Source organism: Typopeltis vanoorti, chromosome 23 (assembly GCF_054136105.1).
Source record: "Typopeltis vanoorti isolate ZY-2024b chromosome 23, IOZ_Tvanoo_1.0, whole genome shotgun sequence".
NCBI lineage: Eukaryota > Metazoa > Arthropoda > Arachnida > Uropygi > Thelyphonidae > Typopeltis > Typopeltis vanoorti.
In genome coordinates this window covers 38334527-38353184 of record NC_143571.1, presented here as the reverse complement: position 1 = coordinate 38353184, position 18658 = coordinate 38334527, and the positions used below count along the sequence as shown (strand labels likewise).

At 37.4% G+C, this 18658-nt stretch overlaps 1 protein-coding gene across 1 annotated transcript in view; it reads right to left on the bottom strand.

Moving 5' to 3' along the window:
• Positions 1–1119: 1119 nt before the first annotated feature.
• The window catches only part of LOC150093786 (uncharacterized), a 374903-nt gene continuing 357364 nt past the window's right edge, over positions 1120–18658 (bottom strand). The window contains exon 13 of the mRNA XM_090412515.1: positions 1120–1820. Within this exon, the coding sequence (XP_090268641.1) occupies positions 1730–1820 (91 nt within the window). The 3' untranslated portion in view covers positions 1120–1729. The remainder of the gene's footprint in view (positions 1821–18658) is intronic.

The following is an 18658-nucleotide window of genomic DNA, read 5'->3' as shown; positions in this document are numbered from 1 at the left end:
ATTTTTATAAGAAAATACAATCTTTTTATAAGACCCTTTCACACATCTGGGTAAATACACTATTTTCACTTTCTCACTCTTCACTTCTTCCAACAGTACATACTGTATTTATTGCTATTGAAATCATTTGAACTTGGGAGAATTATGGTTTCTTTTACTTTTCTTTTCTGTTCTGTTTTTCAGTTACTTCCATTAAATTTCTGATTTCAGCACCTAGAAAGCTAAGTAGTGACATGGTTATCAATCACACATTTTATGAATGAATCTCCATACCACATAATAAATTTAGTTTAATCCTTTATCCAAGTGTGAGAAAGTATCTTCAGGACTGGGGTAAGGTATACCACATAATATCCTTATTTTTATAAACCTTTTTACCTATCTGATTATTGTGAAATTTTACCTGATTCAGTGCTTTTTTTTTGTTTTGTTACTTATTCTTCTCCCTTCTTATCCTGATGCATCTCAAATCGCTTTTCAACTTTTTTTACAATTCCCTTGTCTGTCCAATAATTTAATTTAGTCTTGATATTTCCAAAGTGGCATGATTCTGTTTAGTGGGGCAAGCAACCTTGTTAACAATTTCACTAATATTCCTTTTGTTGCTTATTTGTTGTTCTCAGCAGGTTTTGGTGCAATTTTATAGTACTACCTTTAATATTATAGTATTCCAACAAAATATCAGGGAATACATCAAATTCTTTTTAAACACAAGAAAATCAACAGTAATATTACAATAAAAAAAACTAATTATTATAGGAAAATAGAATGTTAAAACAGACAAAAATCACTAATTTCACAGCAGTGTTAAATATATTGACCACATAACCTCGAAGTATAGTTTTTCTTTGTCCCCCCCCCCCCCCCCATTAGCAAAGTTTATATTGTTAATTTTGGAGGATGTCATCATGCAGCATTAAATAATGTATATTTGGTTTTGGGAAGAGGAAGGCATTTTTCTTTATTTTATTAATTTTCTATTAAAAATCAGCAACAATTTTCTTTTATAATATAACCATTGTGTCAAAAAAAAAAAAAAAAAGTATACATTGTTACTATGTTACCAACTGCAAGCACAGTTAATATAAATAATAATGGAAGTTTTGTTAACAGATAAAGTTTAAGGTAGCCAAGGGATTTCTTGATATATAAAAAAAAGAAAATACAGTAATCTCTCACTTATCCAATCACATCTGGAAATCAGTTTGCTGGTCATATATAGCTAAGTGTATGACTAACTAAAAGTACAGTTACCTAGCATTGTGCTATAACAGAAGCTGGTTGACATGCTAACCCATTCAAGGACTGGTTAACTGAAGGTGTTGTAATATGAAGGTCCGATAATTGAGAGATCATCATATATATGAAGTTAAAGGCAATACAAAAGGAAAAAAATGCTGAAATAGCACTTTATAAAAATTAGGAATAACAGACTACAATAAATACTATGCTTTGCATTAGTTAAGAAAAGAGAGATCTGAAAATATTTGGTTTCTGTGGATTTCACAACATTCTATTTTTTTTTTTTTTTTTTTTTTTTTTAGTTAGTTGTTGCACATTTGATTTTTCATATACATTTGCAAAACAGTATTATTGGTCCTGGCTAAAGGCCTATTTGAATTTGCCATATATCTGAAAATTCTTATTTCTGGCACTTGGTTTAGTTGTATAAATACAATTCTTTACACTTGTTTTTCATGGAAAAAAAAAAAAAAAAAAAACGGAAGTTCTAAGAAACAGGCTTCTTTTTATCTTTAATTTGTTTCTTATCTTCTGACAGCTTCTTGGTTGGTGAAGTCTGTAAGCATGAAGTTAGTGTCCTATTAAAGAAAATTATATTAAATTATTGCTATTGACATCATTATCACAGGAAGATAACTATACCACACATATCATAGAAAAATTCTTTCAAATTTCTTGAAATATTCATTATTCAATTTTTATTCAAAAGCTGATATTAACTTCCATGCTCACTAAAACCTTTGTGCCATTTCAAGAATGGTGCATTTCTAAATCTTGATTCCCTTTCATCCTGTTAATAATCTCCTACACATGTATCAAGAAACTTCTCTGACCAACTTTTATTTTAATCGGTATCTTTTTATATAATATTTGCCAAGCCCTGAAAATCAAATTCCTTCAAATTTATTCTTGTAATTAGCATTAATATTCACCATAACATAACTAAAATTCAATGATAATTCTGGTTGACCATTCTTCTAAGTAAAACAGAGAACATATTATTATTATTACATAACACCTCCAGGGAGTCCAAAGACTCATTGAGGGAGGGCACCTATGATGCTGCAGAAAACATAGGAATTAACATTTCATATTTACTGAAATATTGAATAATTTTAAGCAAGTCTGCAGTGCTTGAGTGACAGGTGTTTCTGAAGTTTTATTGTTATACATTGTTATCTGAACATAAGCAGTTCAGCAATGACTCCAAAGAATGAGAAAGCAATGACTGCTGAGATGATGTTTTTCAGGAATTTTGTGAGAGGCAATGTATTCATTAGTGCAGGTGAGAGGATTGTGGATGGTAGGCAAAAATAGTGAAAGAATGAGTTAGTGTTCCAAAAAAAAAGTGCTAGAAGTGTCAAAAGTAGGAGAGAGAGAGAGAGCAATGAGTGGTAAATGCTATTGACGAAAGGGGTAAAAATGTGTGTTGGGGAAATGTAGACAGGAATACAGCTACAGGACAGAGTGAAGGAGAATGAAATATGAATAATGAGAGATAATAATAAATTTAGTTTAATCCTTTATCCAAGTGTGGGCAAACAAAGTTTGCGCCTGAAAATATCTTCAGGACTGGGATAAGGTAGTACAACACCGGGCAACTCGTAGCAAAGGTGCACCAAGCTAACATCACTCCTATCTCAGTATCTTCCATAATGCAAAACACATCTCCTTGCGGATATGTATAATGTTAAGCGTAATTTAATAAAAAGGTGGCACACCTTTTGGCAACTCCTATAGGTAAAGATGACCTTGCCATTGCTTCTGCCTGGTATCTCCACCTCTGTGCCTGGCTCCTACTGAAGAGACCTCAATAAAGGTCGAAACTAGTCTGGGTAGTGGCCCTTCCCTTAATGCATAACATTATACATATCTGCAAGGAGATGTGTTTTGCATTATGGGAGATACTGAGATAGGAGTGATGTTAGCTTGGCCCACCTTTGCTATGAGTTGCCCGGTGTTGTACTACCTTACTCTAGTCCTGAAGATATTTTCAGGTGCAAACTTTGTTTGCCCACACTTGGATAATGGATTAAACTAAATTTATTATAGTCTAACCAAGTGAAAAATAAACTTTCAAAATAATGAAAGAGAGATAATATGGAAGAAATGGTGAAAAGTGAGGAGAATGGTGAAATGGACATTCTAAGAGAAATTGCAAGCTTATGCAGATTCTTTTCACAGAAGAAAGCATGCATTATACAAAAGAAGTCTTTGATGAATCCTAAAGCACAGAAAAGAAAGGAGAGATGAGAGGAAAGAGAATGTAGAATATAAAATAGCAAGAGAAGATGAGCACACACAGAGAGAGAGAGAGAGAAAAAAAACACTGTATGGCAAACTGATGATTAAGAGTGTGCCTAATGAATCATGATGAAACTGTGTTCTCCTGGTGAAAAGACTGCAGATGATAGGAATGTAAAGAGGGGGAAAATGAAAGAGTCATAGTTCTCACAGGTAAAAATAGGAATGATTTAAAATGTAACTAGTAAGGAATAAGAAACACACACACACACTGGATTCCAGTTAAATGGACCACATTGGGAATAGCATAATTTGGCCCAATTTAGCAGCTGCCCCAATTAAATGAAACTGCATGAACATAAGACAAAATACAAGTTTTTTGTTTATTGTATAGCAAAATTACTGACTTAAACAATTACTTTTAATTAAAGTCAAACATGTACTATAAAAATAATTTCATTTATATATTTATTAAAACATGCATGCAGTTTTTAGCAGTCAATGGCATTGCAGGAATTGACCAAGTGTCTTTTTTTTTTTTTTTTTTTTTTTTTTGATGGGCTGCAATTAAACAAAATCAGCATATGTAAGGGTAAGCACAGATATAATATTGCCTTACTGCATGAAACAGCATCATAATCCAATAATAAATTTTTTAGCATCCTGAGTAGTCACTCATTCCAGCTAGAGAGTATCATCCTCACACACTCTCTTTTCTTCTAACGTCCTCTGATGTTTTGCTTAAATTTCCTCCTCAAAATCTTCATTTTCATTATAGCATTGAAAACTACCATCAATGGATACAAACATTTCATGGTTTCTGATGTGGTTTACGTCTAATGGGATGTCATTTTCACTAAACTGCACTACCTGTAAATGATAACTTAAGTGTTGATCACCTTAGCACCTTGCCCTGTCCTGATTATATTTTAGGTGCAAAGTTTGTTTGCTTACACTTGGATAAAGGATTAAAGCAATTATATAATTTCTTGGTATCTTTAATTTATAGTACAAGCAAGTGGACAAACTTCCAACAACTACCTCTAATCCAGAGTATTTTATTAATAAGGTGAGACACCTTTTGGCAACTTGTATATGAAAATAAGACTTCTGCATTACTTCAATCTTAGTATCACGGATTGAACTGAGGCTCGGCTATTGCTGTTACCCTCCTGCCATGATCAGAGCTTTAATTGCTCAATAACACCTTATCCCTACACTGTCCTCTACAGATAACGGGGAAGATGAAAAGCATTTTTGCTTCGCCCCTTTAAGCCAGTCCTTATAAGGACTTAGTATCACCTAAAAAATTAAAATTTGGTGATATGCGATCATGGTCAGTGGTGATTAGTGAGTTTTGGATTTTGTGAATGTTCATTGATAGTGGAGTGCAAGGTAAGGCTTTTAATGGAATTTTCCCAGGCCCTCTCCTGTTCTCTACCATGTGCCCGTCAGTAGTCTTCCGCCTCTTGTAGGAGATTTCGACTGGCGGTCTACACTTGGTGGAAAGAAGGGACAAGACAAGTCCTAAATTTCACAGCCCCCCCCCTATTAATTGCTACTGCTTTGTGTGTTTAGCCAACGCTCGATATTACTGGTAGTCCTCTGCGGCTGCAGGATTCTGTACAGAATTTCTGCTGGCAGGTCTAGACCCGTGGGATTTCTACTTGCATTCATACGCAATTAAATTGATATGAGCATACCTGACCTAGACACTATCACTGACTTGCTCGATGAAAAGCTGACTCTTATACTCATAAATAAACTTCAAAAAAAGTTCAAGCTTAAATGGCCTGCAAGTATGATCGATCCCGACATCATCATTGACTCGCTCGATAAAGAGCTAGCACTCACTTTCGTTAAAAAGCTTATTAAAAAATTTGAACAAGAATGGTCCAGCTACCTAAACTTATATTCTTTACCCGGGGTTGATGATGAGGAGAATGAAGACTCTCCTCAAATGGAGGAAAAGCTTGATCTAGTGGTGTCTGCCTATAATCCCTCTGATCAAGGAGAAACCCACGCTCGTAAGAAGCACAAAACTCTCACTTCTGAACCAACAAATGATGTTGGTATGGATGAAGACGCTCCCAATTCAAACTCCTCTGCCTCCCCCAAATGAGAAGGTGCCACCAATCATCCTGATGGAAAAGCAGAGATAGACAACCCTAAGAACCACCATGGCTAACCTGCAAATAAATTATAGATTGGCCAAAAATGTAGATGAGGGCATAAAAATTCAGCCTGCCACAGTGACTGACTATAGAAATCTTATAAAGGAAATGGATGCAAGAGGAATACAATATCATACATTCTCACTTACCTCTGAAAAAAATCTGAAAGTGGTGCTTCGAGGAGTTTCCGAAGTTATTGACCCGGATGAAATAGTCACTGACCTCAACTTGCAGGATCTGCCTCCCATAAAGGTCAGTAGAATGTTTAGATCAAATAAGACCCCTATGCCTCTAGTTCTTGTAGAGATCCATAATATTTACAAAGACATATACAATCTAAAGTCAATCTGTGGACTTAAAATCACCCCAGAACCACTGAGAAAGAGAGCATCTTCTGGGCAGTGCCACAGGTGCCAAAAATTTGGCCATGCCCAGAAGTTGTGCAAAGCCCAGTACAGATGTTTAAAATGTGGCGAGAATCGCCCCACAAACACTTGCACCAAACCAAAAAACCACCCCCCGGCTAAGTGCGGTGGTCCTCATCCCACTAACTATAGAGGGTGTATTCATCACCCCAAAAACAGTCAACATAACTCATCATCATGGAATGACCCAAACAGTCAATATAACTCTTCATCTAGTGCGAGAGCTCCAGAAATTCAAACTCCCCAGTCCCTTAAGAGTGAGAACATGGCAACAGGTGCTCACCCACCCTTAACTGAGCCCCTCAAGAGAATGAATCCTCAACATCAAACGAGAACATATGCTGATGTGGCCCGCTCCAAACAGACAGTTCAAAACCAGAACCTGGCTAATCCACATTGAAATCTATCAGCTATTATCACCTGGAAATATGCTGCAGGATTTTAGCAACTCAAATCCATCCACAATCCTTCATATTATCTGCACTCTCTGATGCATAGGAAAAAACTCACTCCAGATTCGCTTAGGATTATCGCTTGGAATGCAAACTGTCTCAAAAACAAAGTGTTGGAAATCCAGGAATTCAATAATAGATATAACCCAGATATATTACTAATCAACGAAACTCACCTGAGGCCTGTTGACAACCCCAAAATCAGAGGGTATCAGTTTTATAGAAATGACAGACTTCAGTTTAGAGGTGGAGGTACAGCCATCCTTATCAAAAACTATATAAACCATCATTCAATAGCCAACCCTGCAACTACCTCAAAATCACAGGCATTAATGTCATCACGAACTCAGTTGGAAACCTAACAATGTTTGCTGCTTACAATCCTCCATCAAAAACATTGTTGACCTCAGATCTGGATGCCATCCTTGGAGTAAAAGGACCGGTCCTCATCACTGGAGACTTCAATGCAAAACTTCTTGCCTGGAGCAGTAAATCTACCAAAAAAAATGGCCACATACTCTTTAACTACTCAAGTTCCAATTGTATATCTGTGGCTAGTCCTTCAGCCAACTCATCTCAGTCCAATTGGCTCCTCTGACGTCCTAGATATAGTTGTCCTCCAAAATGTCAAATTGCAGTACAACCTGGATTCACTAGACGAATTAACCTCTGACCACAACCCTATTCTGCTCCAATTAGGCAATTAGAAGGGACTATTCTCCCCTGCCTCAGACCTTGAGAAAAATTATCCAATTTGCTTCCAGACTACATCGGCCCTGTTCCTCACATTAACTCCAAGGAAGAAATCAAATCTGCAGTCAATAAACTTGCTGAACAAATCAATGCAGCCTTATCATCTGTCACATCAAATACACCTGCTTCTAAGCCTAAACGACTACCAGAAGATATTATGAACTTAATCAGGGAAAAAATAAGGCAAGAAAGCGATACCTTAATACAAGGACTCCCCAAGATAAAAAGTTACTCAACAAATTGAAGTGAGAAAGAGAGATGCACTAAAAGCCCACAGAAGCAAACTATGGGAAGATAAATTAGCTTCCATTTCACCTGGTGATCAAACTGCTTGGAAACTATTAAGAAATATCAAAAACAAAAATAAAACTCTTCCCCCTCTCAAATCGAATATAGGCATTGTTCACTCAGATGTTGAAAAAGCCGAAACTATAGTTAAAAATTTAGAAAAGCAGTGCAGTCCTTCATATGATAATCTGAACTCCAATCATATTTATAAAATCCACTGCCAAGTCAGATACATGCTAAAACGGTGTGATACCTGTACCAGCCAACTCACACCTACTTCTCCAGCCAAAATCCATGACATCATACAGAACTTAAAGAATAAAAAAAGCTCCTGGACCTGACCACATTCCTAATAAAGTTATTAAACTGCTGCCCCGAAAGGCCATCATTCATCTTACAACAATAATAAATGCCATGCTCAGATTTAAATACTTTCCCTATGCTTGGAAGTTGGCAGATGTGGTTCCTATTTATAAGCCTGGTAAGGACCCACAGCTGCCACAAAGTTATCGTCCCATCAGTCTGATTTCCAATTTGGGCAAAATTGCCGAAAAAGTCATCCTTTCCAAAATTCAAGTTTCTGTAAACAAATTAAATATCTTTCCTACAGAACAGTTTGGTTTTCATAAACTCCACAGCACTACTCAACAAATCCATATACTAATTGAATACATTACCACCAGCTTCAACTGGCACCAATACACCTGAACAGTTTTTCTTGACTTAGAAAAGGCTTTCAACAAACTATAGCACTTTTGACTCCTATACAAGCTGATTTTAGCCGGCATGCCATTGGATCCACCTCATAAAGTCCTTTCTTTCTGGAAGACGCATGCAAGTTAAACTAAATGGGATATTATCTACCCAGCGATGGATCTTGGCTGGAGTGCCTCAAGGATCCCTCCTGTGCTGATACTTTTCTCGATTTACATGGCAGACATCCCGCATAATCCGATGTCATCTATCATTGCCCTCTATGATGACGATACAGAAATACTGACTGGATCTCTTAAACTGCATCGTGTCACCAAGAAACTACAAGATAACCTACTGAAATTGGAGCATTGGTTCTCCATTTGGAGATTGCAAGCAAACCCTCAAAAAAAAGCAGTGCTCTGCTGTTCACTAAAAGTTCAATATCTCTTAAAGAAGACATCTTCCTATTTAACATCAAAATTCCCTGGAAAACTGAAGCCAAATATCTTGGTGTACCTGGATAGAAAACTAACCTTCAGCCCGCATACAAAATCCTCATGTGCAAAGGTATCAAAAGTCATCGCTCAGCTCTATCCTCTTATCAATAGGAACAGCAAACTAGATATTAAAATCAAATTGCTCCTCTACTACCAGTTGATGATTCGTCCCATTACCACTTAGGCGTCCCCCACCTGGAGCCATACTTCAAATTCAAATATCCTTAAACTGCAGAGACTGCAAAACAAATGCTTATGCATGATTTTAAATGCACCATGGTACATTAGAAATGTTCAACTTCATCGAGACACAAATATCCCTTACATCTAATCTTTCCTGCAATCTCTAGTAGTAAAGTACTTCTCAAAATCGTCCTCACACCCAAATGAATTAGTTCAACAAGCAGCAAATTATGATGAATTGGATTTATGCAAATATAGAACACCTAAGGCCATCCTAGTTCCCTTTAAGGATCTATATAACTTGCCCAACTCGGGCAGAGCACGTAGCTCATAAATTTTTCCCTACACAGTAACCTTATCAGATAGCAGGGATTCTAAAAGCATTATGCCTCACCCTTAATAGACAGTAACGTTCTGCATTTCTGCTTAGTATCACCTCTGGGTCTGGCTGACAAGACCTCAATAAAGGTCGAAATTGGTCTGAGTAGTGACTTTTCCCATAATGCACAGCATTATACATGTCCATGAGGATATGTGTTTTTGCATTATGGGATACTAACACAAGTGATATGAAGTCATCAGCTTCTATATGCGAGCTGCCCTGTCCTGATTATATTTCAGGTGCAAACTTTATTTGCCAAGTATATAATTTCTTGGTATCTTTAATTTACCTCAGCAATTGTAAAGAATTAGAAAGATTTTCTTGATTTCCATTGAAATTCCATGTCCCAACTCATGCGAATTCTTAAAAAATTCAGATATTATCCAAGCATCTCTCCATCTAATCTCTTTAAAACATCAAGGTCTAGCTTTTTTTTTTCCCAATAACTAGCTTTAGTTTACTAGTTCCTGACATATTTACATCAGTAAATATGGTGGAGTGAATGTGTGCAAAAAGTGTAAAGAATGTGAGAATTTATTATTATTATTATTTGACACTTCCAGGGAGTGCAAAGACTCATTGAGGGAGAGTGTGCCAACAGCATCGAATGATTGGTCCCCTTCCAACTACTAACCGCACTCAAACTTACTTAACTGAGCATAAAGAGTGCTTCAGGTCGTGTGAGTGATATCGTGGTTGAAAGTGAGAATCTAGATAACAGTGATATTCGAGGTATGAATGGTGATATTTGCAAGGTAGTACCTGATATTTGTGAGAGTGGCGTTGAAAGTGATAATGAAGGTAAACATACAGAACGATTGAATGAATCATCAGAGGATAAAAATGATGACACTGATGCAATGAATGAGATCGCTCTATTACGCAGAGCGACATAGGGCAAATCAGCAGCTGGAGTGTTGGCAAAAATGTTACCAAGTGTACCGACTAATAATCGGCAAAAGTATTATAGAAAAAATAAGGGTATGATAATGAGTGTAAACAAAATGAAATAGCGTGTGTTGTATGGAGATGCCTTAGTAAGAGATGTGTTAGTTGAGTTTAACAAAATCGTACAACCCTGTGTGAACGTTAAGAATGTAAGCGAGTCAATTAGAATGCAAAAGCAGTGGATGAAAGAATTGATAGTGATAGCAAGTACAAATGATCTGAAAGGAAACAAAAAGGCTATGAGTGAGGATGTGAAGGAACTGCTTGAGGTAGCAAAATATAAGAGTGAGAGAGTTAAGATGGTGAGTCTGTTGTCGCAGTATGACAGTGAAGAGTATATAGAAGGAGGACCATAATTGCTAATGACTTTATGCGTGAATTATGTTTGATGAGTGGTGTGAAATTTGTGGATGTGTGGAATGAGTTCGATAGGCAAAAGGATTTATATAAAATGGATGGTTTACATTTGAATGGATTTGGTGTACAGAGACTTGAAAAGGTGTTGTCGAATGTAGTGGAAGTGAATGTGCAGAATCAGGGAAATTAGAGTTATTAATGGAATATTAGGAATAGAAATTAAAAAATTAGACCAGGTGATGGAATAGATGGTGGAGATAGTATGCATAAGCAAATAGAAGAAATGAGTGGAAGGAGGGTAATTATTATGGGAGATTTCAACTATGGTAACATTGACTGGAAGGAGGAGAGGACACATGCAAGGAAGGAATTGGATTTTATGCGGTTATTAAGGGATAACTATCTGCGACAGCATGTAATGGAAAATACTAGGGGTCAGAGAGTGCTTGACCTAGTAATTGCATCTGAGAATTTGGCTGTAACGAATATGTTACTACCACGTTACCACCAATTGGTGAGTGTGATCATAGGGTCTTCACTTGGGAGGTGGCTAAAGGTGTGGAATTTACAATTAAGACAGGGTACATGTGGAATTATCGTTCTGGTAAGTATGACAAGCTTAGGAGATTGATTGGTTCAGTGACATGGCATGTACAAGGGCTAGAAGTTGATAGTGCATGGGAGGCGATTAAGAAGTATTTGCATGAAGCAATGGCTGACTGTATACCTAGAGTCCAAATAATAAATCAGGCAGGGGTTAAATAGATGAATAACACCATTAAGCTTGAGCTGCAAAAAAAGAAACAGCTATGGAGGGAATTTAAGGAGAAAGATGACTGGCAGGCACATGAACGACATAAAGCACAGGCCAGAAGTGTAACGAGTGTGGTAAGAAAACCGAAAAAGGATTACAAAAGAACATTGGCCATGCAGGCTAAAGAGAATCCTAAACAGTTTTTTTGATATGTTGCAAGTAAAAGAAAAAATGTATATGGCAGAATGATTTTAAAGAATGCCGATGGTAGGGAGGTAACCGAATCAGTTGATATAGTTGAATTACTGAGCGAGCACTTTGCAAGAATATATCATCCAGGTGGTGACATTGCAGAAATGAATGGAGCAATAGATTATAGGGGAATTGTGGTGAATGAAGTGGAGGTGAGTAGTCTATTACAGAACCTCAATGTAAATACATCTGTGGGATTGGATGGTATACTAGCTCGTGTCGTACGAGAAGCAGCTAAAGAATTGTCAGTACCCTTGACCATTTTGTTTAATTTGAGTCTCGTGTCTGGGTTAGTCCCGAGTAGGTGGAAAGAGGGGAAAATAGTTCCACAGCATAAAGGAGGTTCCAAGACTGCTGTTGTAAATTACCGACTGATTAGCATATCAGGAATCGTTGTCAAGGTCTTGGAGAAACTAGTCAAGAGAAAAATATAGGACTGGATAGATGAAATGGGATACTGTATGGGGGACAGCATGGTTTTGTGAAGGGTAGATCATGCCTCAGTAACTTGCTCACATTTTATAACACAGTGACGGCTGAACTGGATAAGGGTAATGGGTTTACAGTGATTCTACTGGACCTTGCCAAGGCCTTTGACAGGATACCACAAGGAACTCTAATCAGTAAACTGGAGCAGATGGGGATGGATATAGGGTTGGTGAGATGGATAGGTGGGTGGCAGATGGAGAGGATACCAGAGAGTGGTTTATTCAGGAGTGGAGTCCAAAAGACGGCTTGTGACTAGTGGTGTGCTGCAGAGTTCTGTTCTAGGACCACTACTTTTCAATTTGTTCATTAACGATATAGGAAAGGATCTGAGAGGAAGTGTTCATGTTTGCTGATGATGCAAAGTTTGGGTAGAGCAATTGTGAGTGTACAAGATGTCAAAATTTTGCAGGATGATTTGGATAGTTTGGAGGACTGGGCTAGGGAAAATGGATGTCAATTTAATGTGGCAAAGTGTAAGGCTATGCATTTTGGAATGAAAAGATTAGCAGCAGTATATCACATTGGTGGAACCATACTCCAGGAGATTGATGAGGCCAGGGATTTGGGAGTGTTGGTGGATAGGGAGTTGAAGTTTAGGGGGCACATTGCAAAAGTGGCTAAATCAGCTCATCAAATCACTTGGTTGCTGAAAAATACTTGAACAAGCAGAGACAAACAAGTTATTGTTCCTCTATATCGAGCCTTGATAAAATGGAATGAATCTTACGAGAACAGGTTGAAGATTTGTGGGTTGCAAAAATTGGTTGATAGGTGGAAAAGGAGTGATATGATTGAGACATTCAAATTACTGACGGGTTTCTATAAGATTAATCCAGAAGATATTTTTGAGAATAGGATTGGTGGTGGGAGGACTAGGGGCCATACATGGAAGCTGGGCAAGAATGTGGTTAGCAGGGGTGTTAGAGCTAGGCTTTTTACTTGGAGAGTGGTGAATGAGTGGAATAAGTTACCAGAGTCTGTTGTGGGTGCTATGACCGTGAATGAGTTCAAGGAGAGGTATGATAGATACTGTGTGAATGTCAAATAGTTGTTCTTCACATGATGTTAGGGCCTCCCTCGATGAGTCTGTCGACCCCTTGGAGTTGCCCGAAATAATAATAATAACAATAATATTTGAACAACATAACACTGTTACATGATCCATACAGTGTAGTGTGTTTCATAAAACTGGGAACTATTCGATGTGGCACAATAGCCCTATTTAATCAGTACTGCAGGTGTCACCAGCACTAACTTTTTGAATCAAGATTATGTAATTTTTCTAACACTCCACGTGGTGGAGGTTGCTGGCCAGCCCATGGCATATAAAGGAAGCAGATTCTTGTTATATTTTTATTCTTTTGGACATGTCTAAATATGGCTACCACGATTAACCAGTGGAACAATTAAGTGAAATCTACCGTGTGTGTGTATCATTTTATTGTAATATCATACATCAGAGGGTGTTCAACCAATTGTACATTAGTACTATGGATGGGTAGAAAGTTGAGGAGAATGAAGAAACTGTTAAACTTGAATTTGAAGACCTGTAGATTGTATGTCTATGTGATTTTCCAGAAAAAGCTGTGCAAGAAATTAATGAAGAACAAAGATCGCTTTGCTGTGAGTAAAAGCAAAGGATTGTTGAATAGTAGTTGTACATCAGCAAGAAATTCAAAATAGAGTAAACCTGTTAATTGACAGATCATTAATCAAGTATTTTTAGGAAGCTCTTAGGGGTCCCACCCCAAATGTGAGAACAGTATTCAATGGTTGGAAAGATTTGTGATTTGTACAGAGTTACCTATTCCAAGATAAAGTAATGCCTTGAGCAAAAGAGGAAACCTAATTTTTTTTTTTGGATATTGAAGAGAGAGAGAGAGATAAAAAAAAAAAAAAAGAAAAGAAAAGAACATTGAGTTTTAATAGCAATGAAATTAGCATCCCACTGAAGAATCAGATTTTGGATTGAAGAAGTTGAAAAAAAGAGTGCAGTGAACTAGTGTCATCAGCAAAATTATACTTCACAAGAAATCGTATTCTTGTTTTTACACAAGTGTAAGCAAACAAAAGTTTGCAAGTGGAGTATCTTCAAAACTAGGTTACTTGTATGTTGAAGCTGTTGACTTCATATCAATTATCTTGGCATTCCATAATGCACAGCACTTCTTTTATGTGTATTTTGCTATGTCACTATCTGGTTTTGACATTTACTCAGGTCTCATCAGTAGGATCTAGATCCATAGTTTTAATAATATGGTGATACAGTAATCCCTTGATTATTGCGCCTCTAAAATTTGATTAGTGTGCTTATATACATCTTAAAAATAAATGTTACAGATTTTAAAAATTTTCTATCTATGCATTTTTATGGCTAACTATTTTAAAAAATAACTCACCAGAATGAATTAACTTAGTTACCGATTTAAAATATTTTACAAAGTTATTTTTAATGGCATACTACACTACTTCCATGTACACTATGTTCCAAATTTTTACCGCCAAAATTTATATCGTCTCTGCTATAGTATGCCCACAGATTCGAGACCCTTCGACACTTCTGTGCATGCCACAAAAAGGAGAATCCATTCCGATAATAGGGTAATCAATCCATCTTCTGGGATGAGTTGTTTATTATTACACGTCGGAAAATTAACTTCGCTTTTATGATTGTTGTAGTTTTTAAAGTGATAACTATTTTACTTATATAACAGTTGGGAAATTTTATCTATAAAGCACGTGATTTCGCATGTTGGCGACCAATTCAAACGTGCTTCATTTCTTTCTCTCCTTCAATGATAACGTCCAAGAGTTAATTAAATCTCATTCTGAAGAACTGAGTGATTCTGACCTGCTAAATTTAGATGCACAGCGGGAAGATCCCGAAGAATATGAAGAAAATTTAACCACTGATAGTCAGCCAAAATAGATTTCACAGAAACAATTTGAAAATATTTTTTGTAGAATCGAAGTTTTTAAGCAGCAGAGCTTAGAGGCTGACCCTGATGAAGAGAGAAGCAGTAAAATTTGCAGAAGAGTAGAAGAGGCAATAGGGCCATACTGTCGGTCATATGAATAAAAGAAACAAAATGCCCGCCAAACTAGATTAGCTCAATTCTTTGTTAAGAAGTAGAATAATAACATTTATATTCTGAATATGTTTTATTGTCTTTCAGCTATATGGTTTCTCTTTAACTAGGCCATGAGAAATACCTTAATTCTTTTTTAAATTAAAATTTTAATTATAATTCGTTTTATATAAAACGAATTATACTCTTTCCCATAGGTTATTGTATTCGATTAATGTGCCTGTTTAAAAGAACGCATTAGGCGCACTAATCGAGGGATTGCTGTATTATTAAAATACTCTGGATCTAGAGTATTTTAATAATATGGTGATACTTCATTTTACTACTATTATATTATTATTATTATTACTCGAAGACCTCACGGAGTCGAATATTAACCTGGGAGGTCCTTTTATCACACACACAGCTCACCATACCATGTCTTAAACACACTCAAACTCCTTGCAGACACCACGCTCTCAGGCATGGCATTCCGATCATTCACAACTCTGCATGAAAAAAAACCTGCCTCTCACTCCCCTACTCACACCCTCTCAGTTTCCAGGGATGATCTCTGGTTCCTCCCACTATTTTATGTAGAACTTCCCAGCATTAATCCTATAACAACCCCTTACCAACTTGTAGGTCTCTATCATATCTCCCCTCTTCTTCCTGTCCATCAGACTCTGCAAATTACATCTTCTCAATCTTTCCTCATACTCGACATTCCAGAGGTCAGAAACTACCTTAGTCAGTTGACTTTGGGCCCTTTCCAACATCTCTTCGTCCTTCTGAAAGGTGACCGAATCTGAGCCCAATAGTCCATGTGTGGCCTAATCAATGCCTTATACAACAAACAAGAATCTCCCTACTTCAACACGTCAGTGTCCTCCGCATCATTCCCAGAAGAATTTGTGTTGTCTTCACAATTTTGGCTGTGTCCCATAAATTTCAGATCCTTATCCACTATCACCCCCAGATCTCTTATTTCCTCCACCTCCAACAATATATCCTGCATCCCTTCTTTGTTTTCCAAATTTTAAAACCTTACATTTTGCAACATTAAACTCTCATCTCCATTTCCGTGCCCAATCACTCAATTTATTCAAGTCTTCTTGTAAGGCCGCAACATCTTCACTACTCTTCATGGTTCGTCACAACTTTGCATCATCTGCAAACAACTGAATATCTCCATTCGAATCTTCACCAATATCATTAATGTACAAGTTAAACAGTAATTGCCCTAAAACAGACCCCTGAGGTACACCACTAGTGACTTTCCTTTTCCTGGATATCGCTCCCCCATACACAACTTGTTGATATCTATCAGATAGCCAGTCTCCAATCCAATGCACTAGTCTAATATCCAACCCCATTTGCTCTAGTCTGACTGTCAACTTATCATGAGGTACTCTATCAAAAGCCTTTACGAAATCCAAGTATATTACTGTGTATCCTTCTCCTCTGTCCAAGGAAGCAGTCACTTTATTGTAATAAGTAAGTAGATTACTAAAACATGACCTCCCTTTAGCAAATCCATGCTCTCCATCAAAGATAATACCATTGTTGTCAAACCAACTCTGGATTATAGTTCTCACAAGCTTCTCCAACAACTTACCACAACACCTGATGCACACATAGGCCTATAGTTTGATACTTGAGTTCGATCACCTCCTTTATGAAGTGGCATAATCTTGCCCTCCTTCCTCTCCTTAGGAACTTGACCAAATGCAAGACTCGTATTAAAAAAATATGTCAAGGCAGGTGTCAACTCTCTGGCACTTTCCTTCAGAATACGCGGTGATATATTATCAAGTCCCACAGCCTTATTAACATCTAGTTTCCTCAACTCCCCATACACCTCTTGCTCACAGTCAGTCTCTTCTCCCCATCATCAACTGCTCTCAATCTCTCCATGAAGTCACATTCACAAGATTGAAAGACCTTTATGAACTGCTCATTAAGTATCTCCACCACACATTCTGCAACAGCCATCTTTATACCATTTTCTCCAATCAATGTCATCCTTCCATAATCATTCTTTCTTTTGCTGGCTACATATCAAAAGAACTCCTTAGGATTCTTTTTGGTTTCATTAGCCAACTGCTGTTCATACCTCTCTTTAGTTACCCTCACCAACCAAGTCACCCTCCTTGCTTGGTTATTTCCACTTCTCTTATTGCTGCCTCCACAATTCCCTTTTTCTCTGTATCACATGCTTAATCTCTTCATTCATCCATCTCACACCTACCTTATTTAACCTTCTCACCCTTGGAATCCATTTAGACATTGCATTTACTAGATAGTTTTTGAAAATTCCCCAAGCTGCATTGATTTCTTTTCCAGCTAACTCCTCATTCCATGCTACACCTGCAAGCTGTCTCCTGAGCTCTTCATAATCACCCACCCCCTTGTAGTTCCACATATACCCTTTTATATCACACTGCTGGCAGCCACCAGGTAATCACCAATTGGTGGATGATTTGACACCTCATTTATAATTACATCCTCTGATGAGATGATCAAATCCAAGACCCTCAATCCTCATGTGCCCCTCTGTTACATACTGTCTGAGGTAGTTATCCCTCAAAAACTCAAGAAATTCATTTTCTTTACTTCCAGTTGCTATCTCATCATTCCGGTCTATGTTGCCATAATTAAAATCGCTCATAATGATCACCCTTTTCTTATTTGCTTGACTAATTTGATTATACATTTCATTATCGCCACCATCCACATTACCTGGTCTATAACAACATCCAACCAAGTATTTGATTCCATTCACCTCTATCTCATACCATACTACTTCAAAACCACTGGCACTATTTCCCTCTTGCATATCAACTTTGAATGAACATAACTCTTTCTCTATCATCAATAGCACCCCCCTCCCTCTTTATCCCTTCTACCCTCACAAAACACACATACCCTTCCATCTCTATTCCTGTCAGGATGTCGTCCTCTTCCAACCATGTCTCACTAATTCCGACAATCTTTGGGTGAACAGACGCAATTAATGCAACCATTTCATCTGCCTTGTTTCTTATACTTCTAGCATTTGTATACAAACACAACAGCTCATTTCTGGATCTACAGCTAGTTCCACTCATATCACTCACTCGATGTGATCTCCCCATGCTTGACTGGGGTGATTTCCCTTTCTGCTTATTCATTTTAAAACCCTTTTCAATTCCAACTGTTTCCTCTTGATCCCAGGCCATCCCATTTCTTTCCTGTCTACACATGCTCTCACCTCCTCTCAGAGCATCCACCTTTCTCACGCTGTGTACCCCTGTCCAACATGAGCCTCCCCATTTGCCTGCTCCTCTTGCACACCCATTCTCTCATTTTCTATACTCATACCACTCACTTCCCCATTCATAACCACCTCTTCAATCTATCCTGCTCTTACACATCACTTCCTGCTTATTCTGATTCATTCTCTCTACTCACT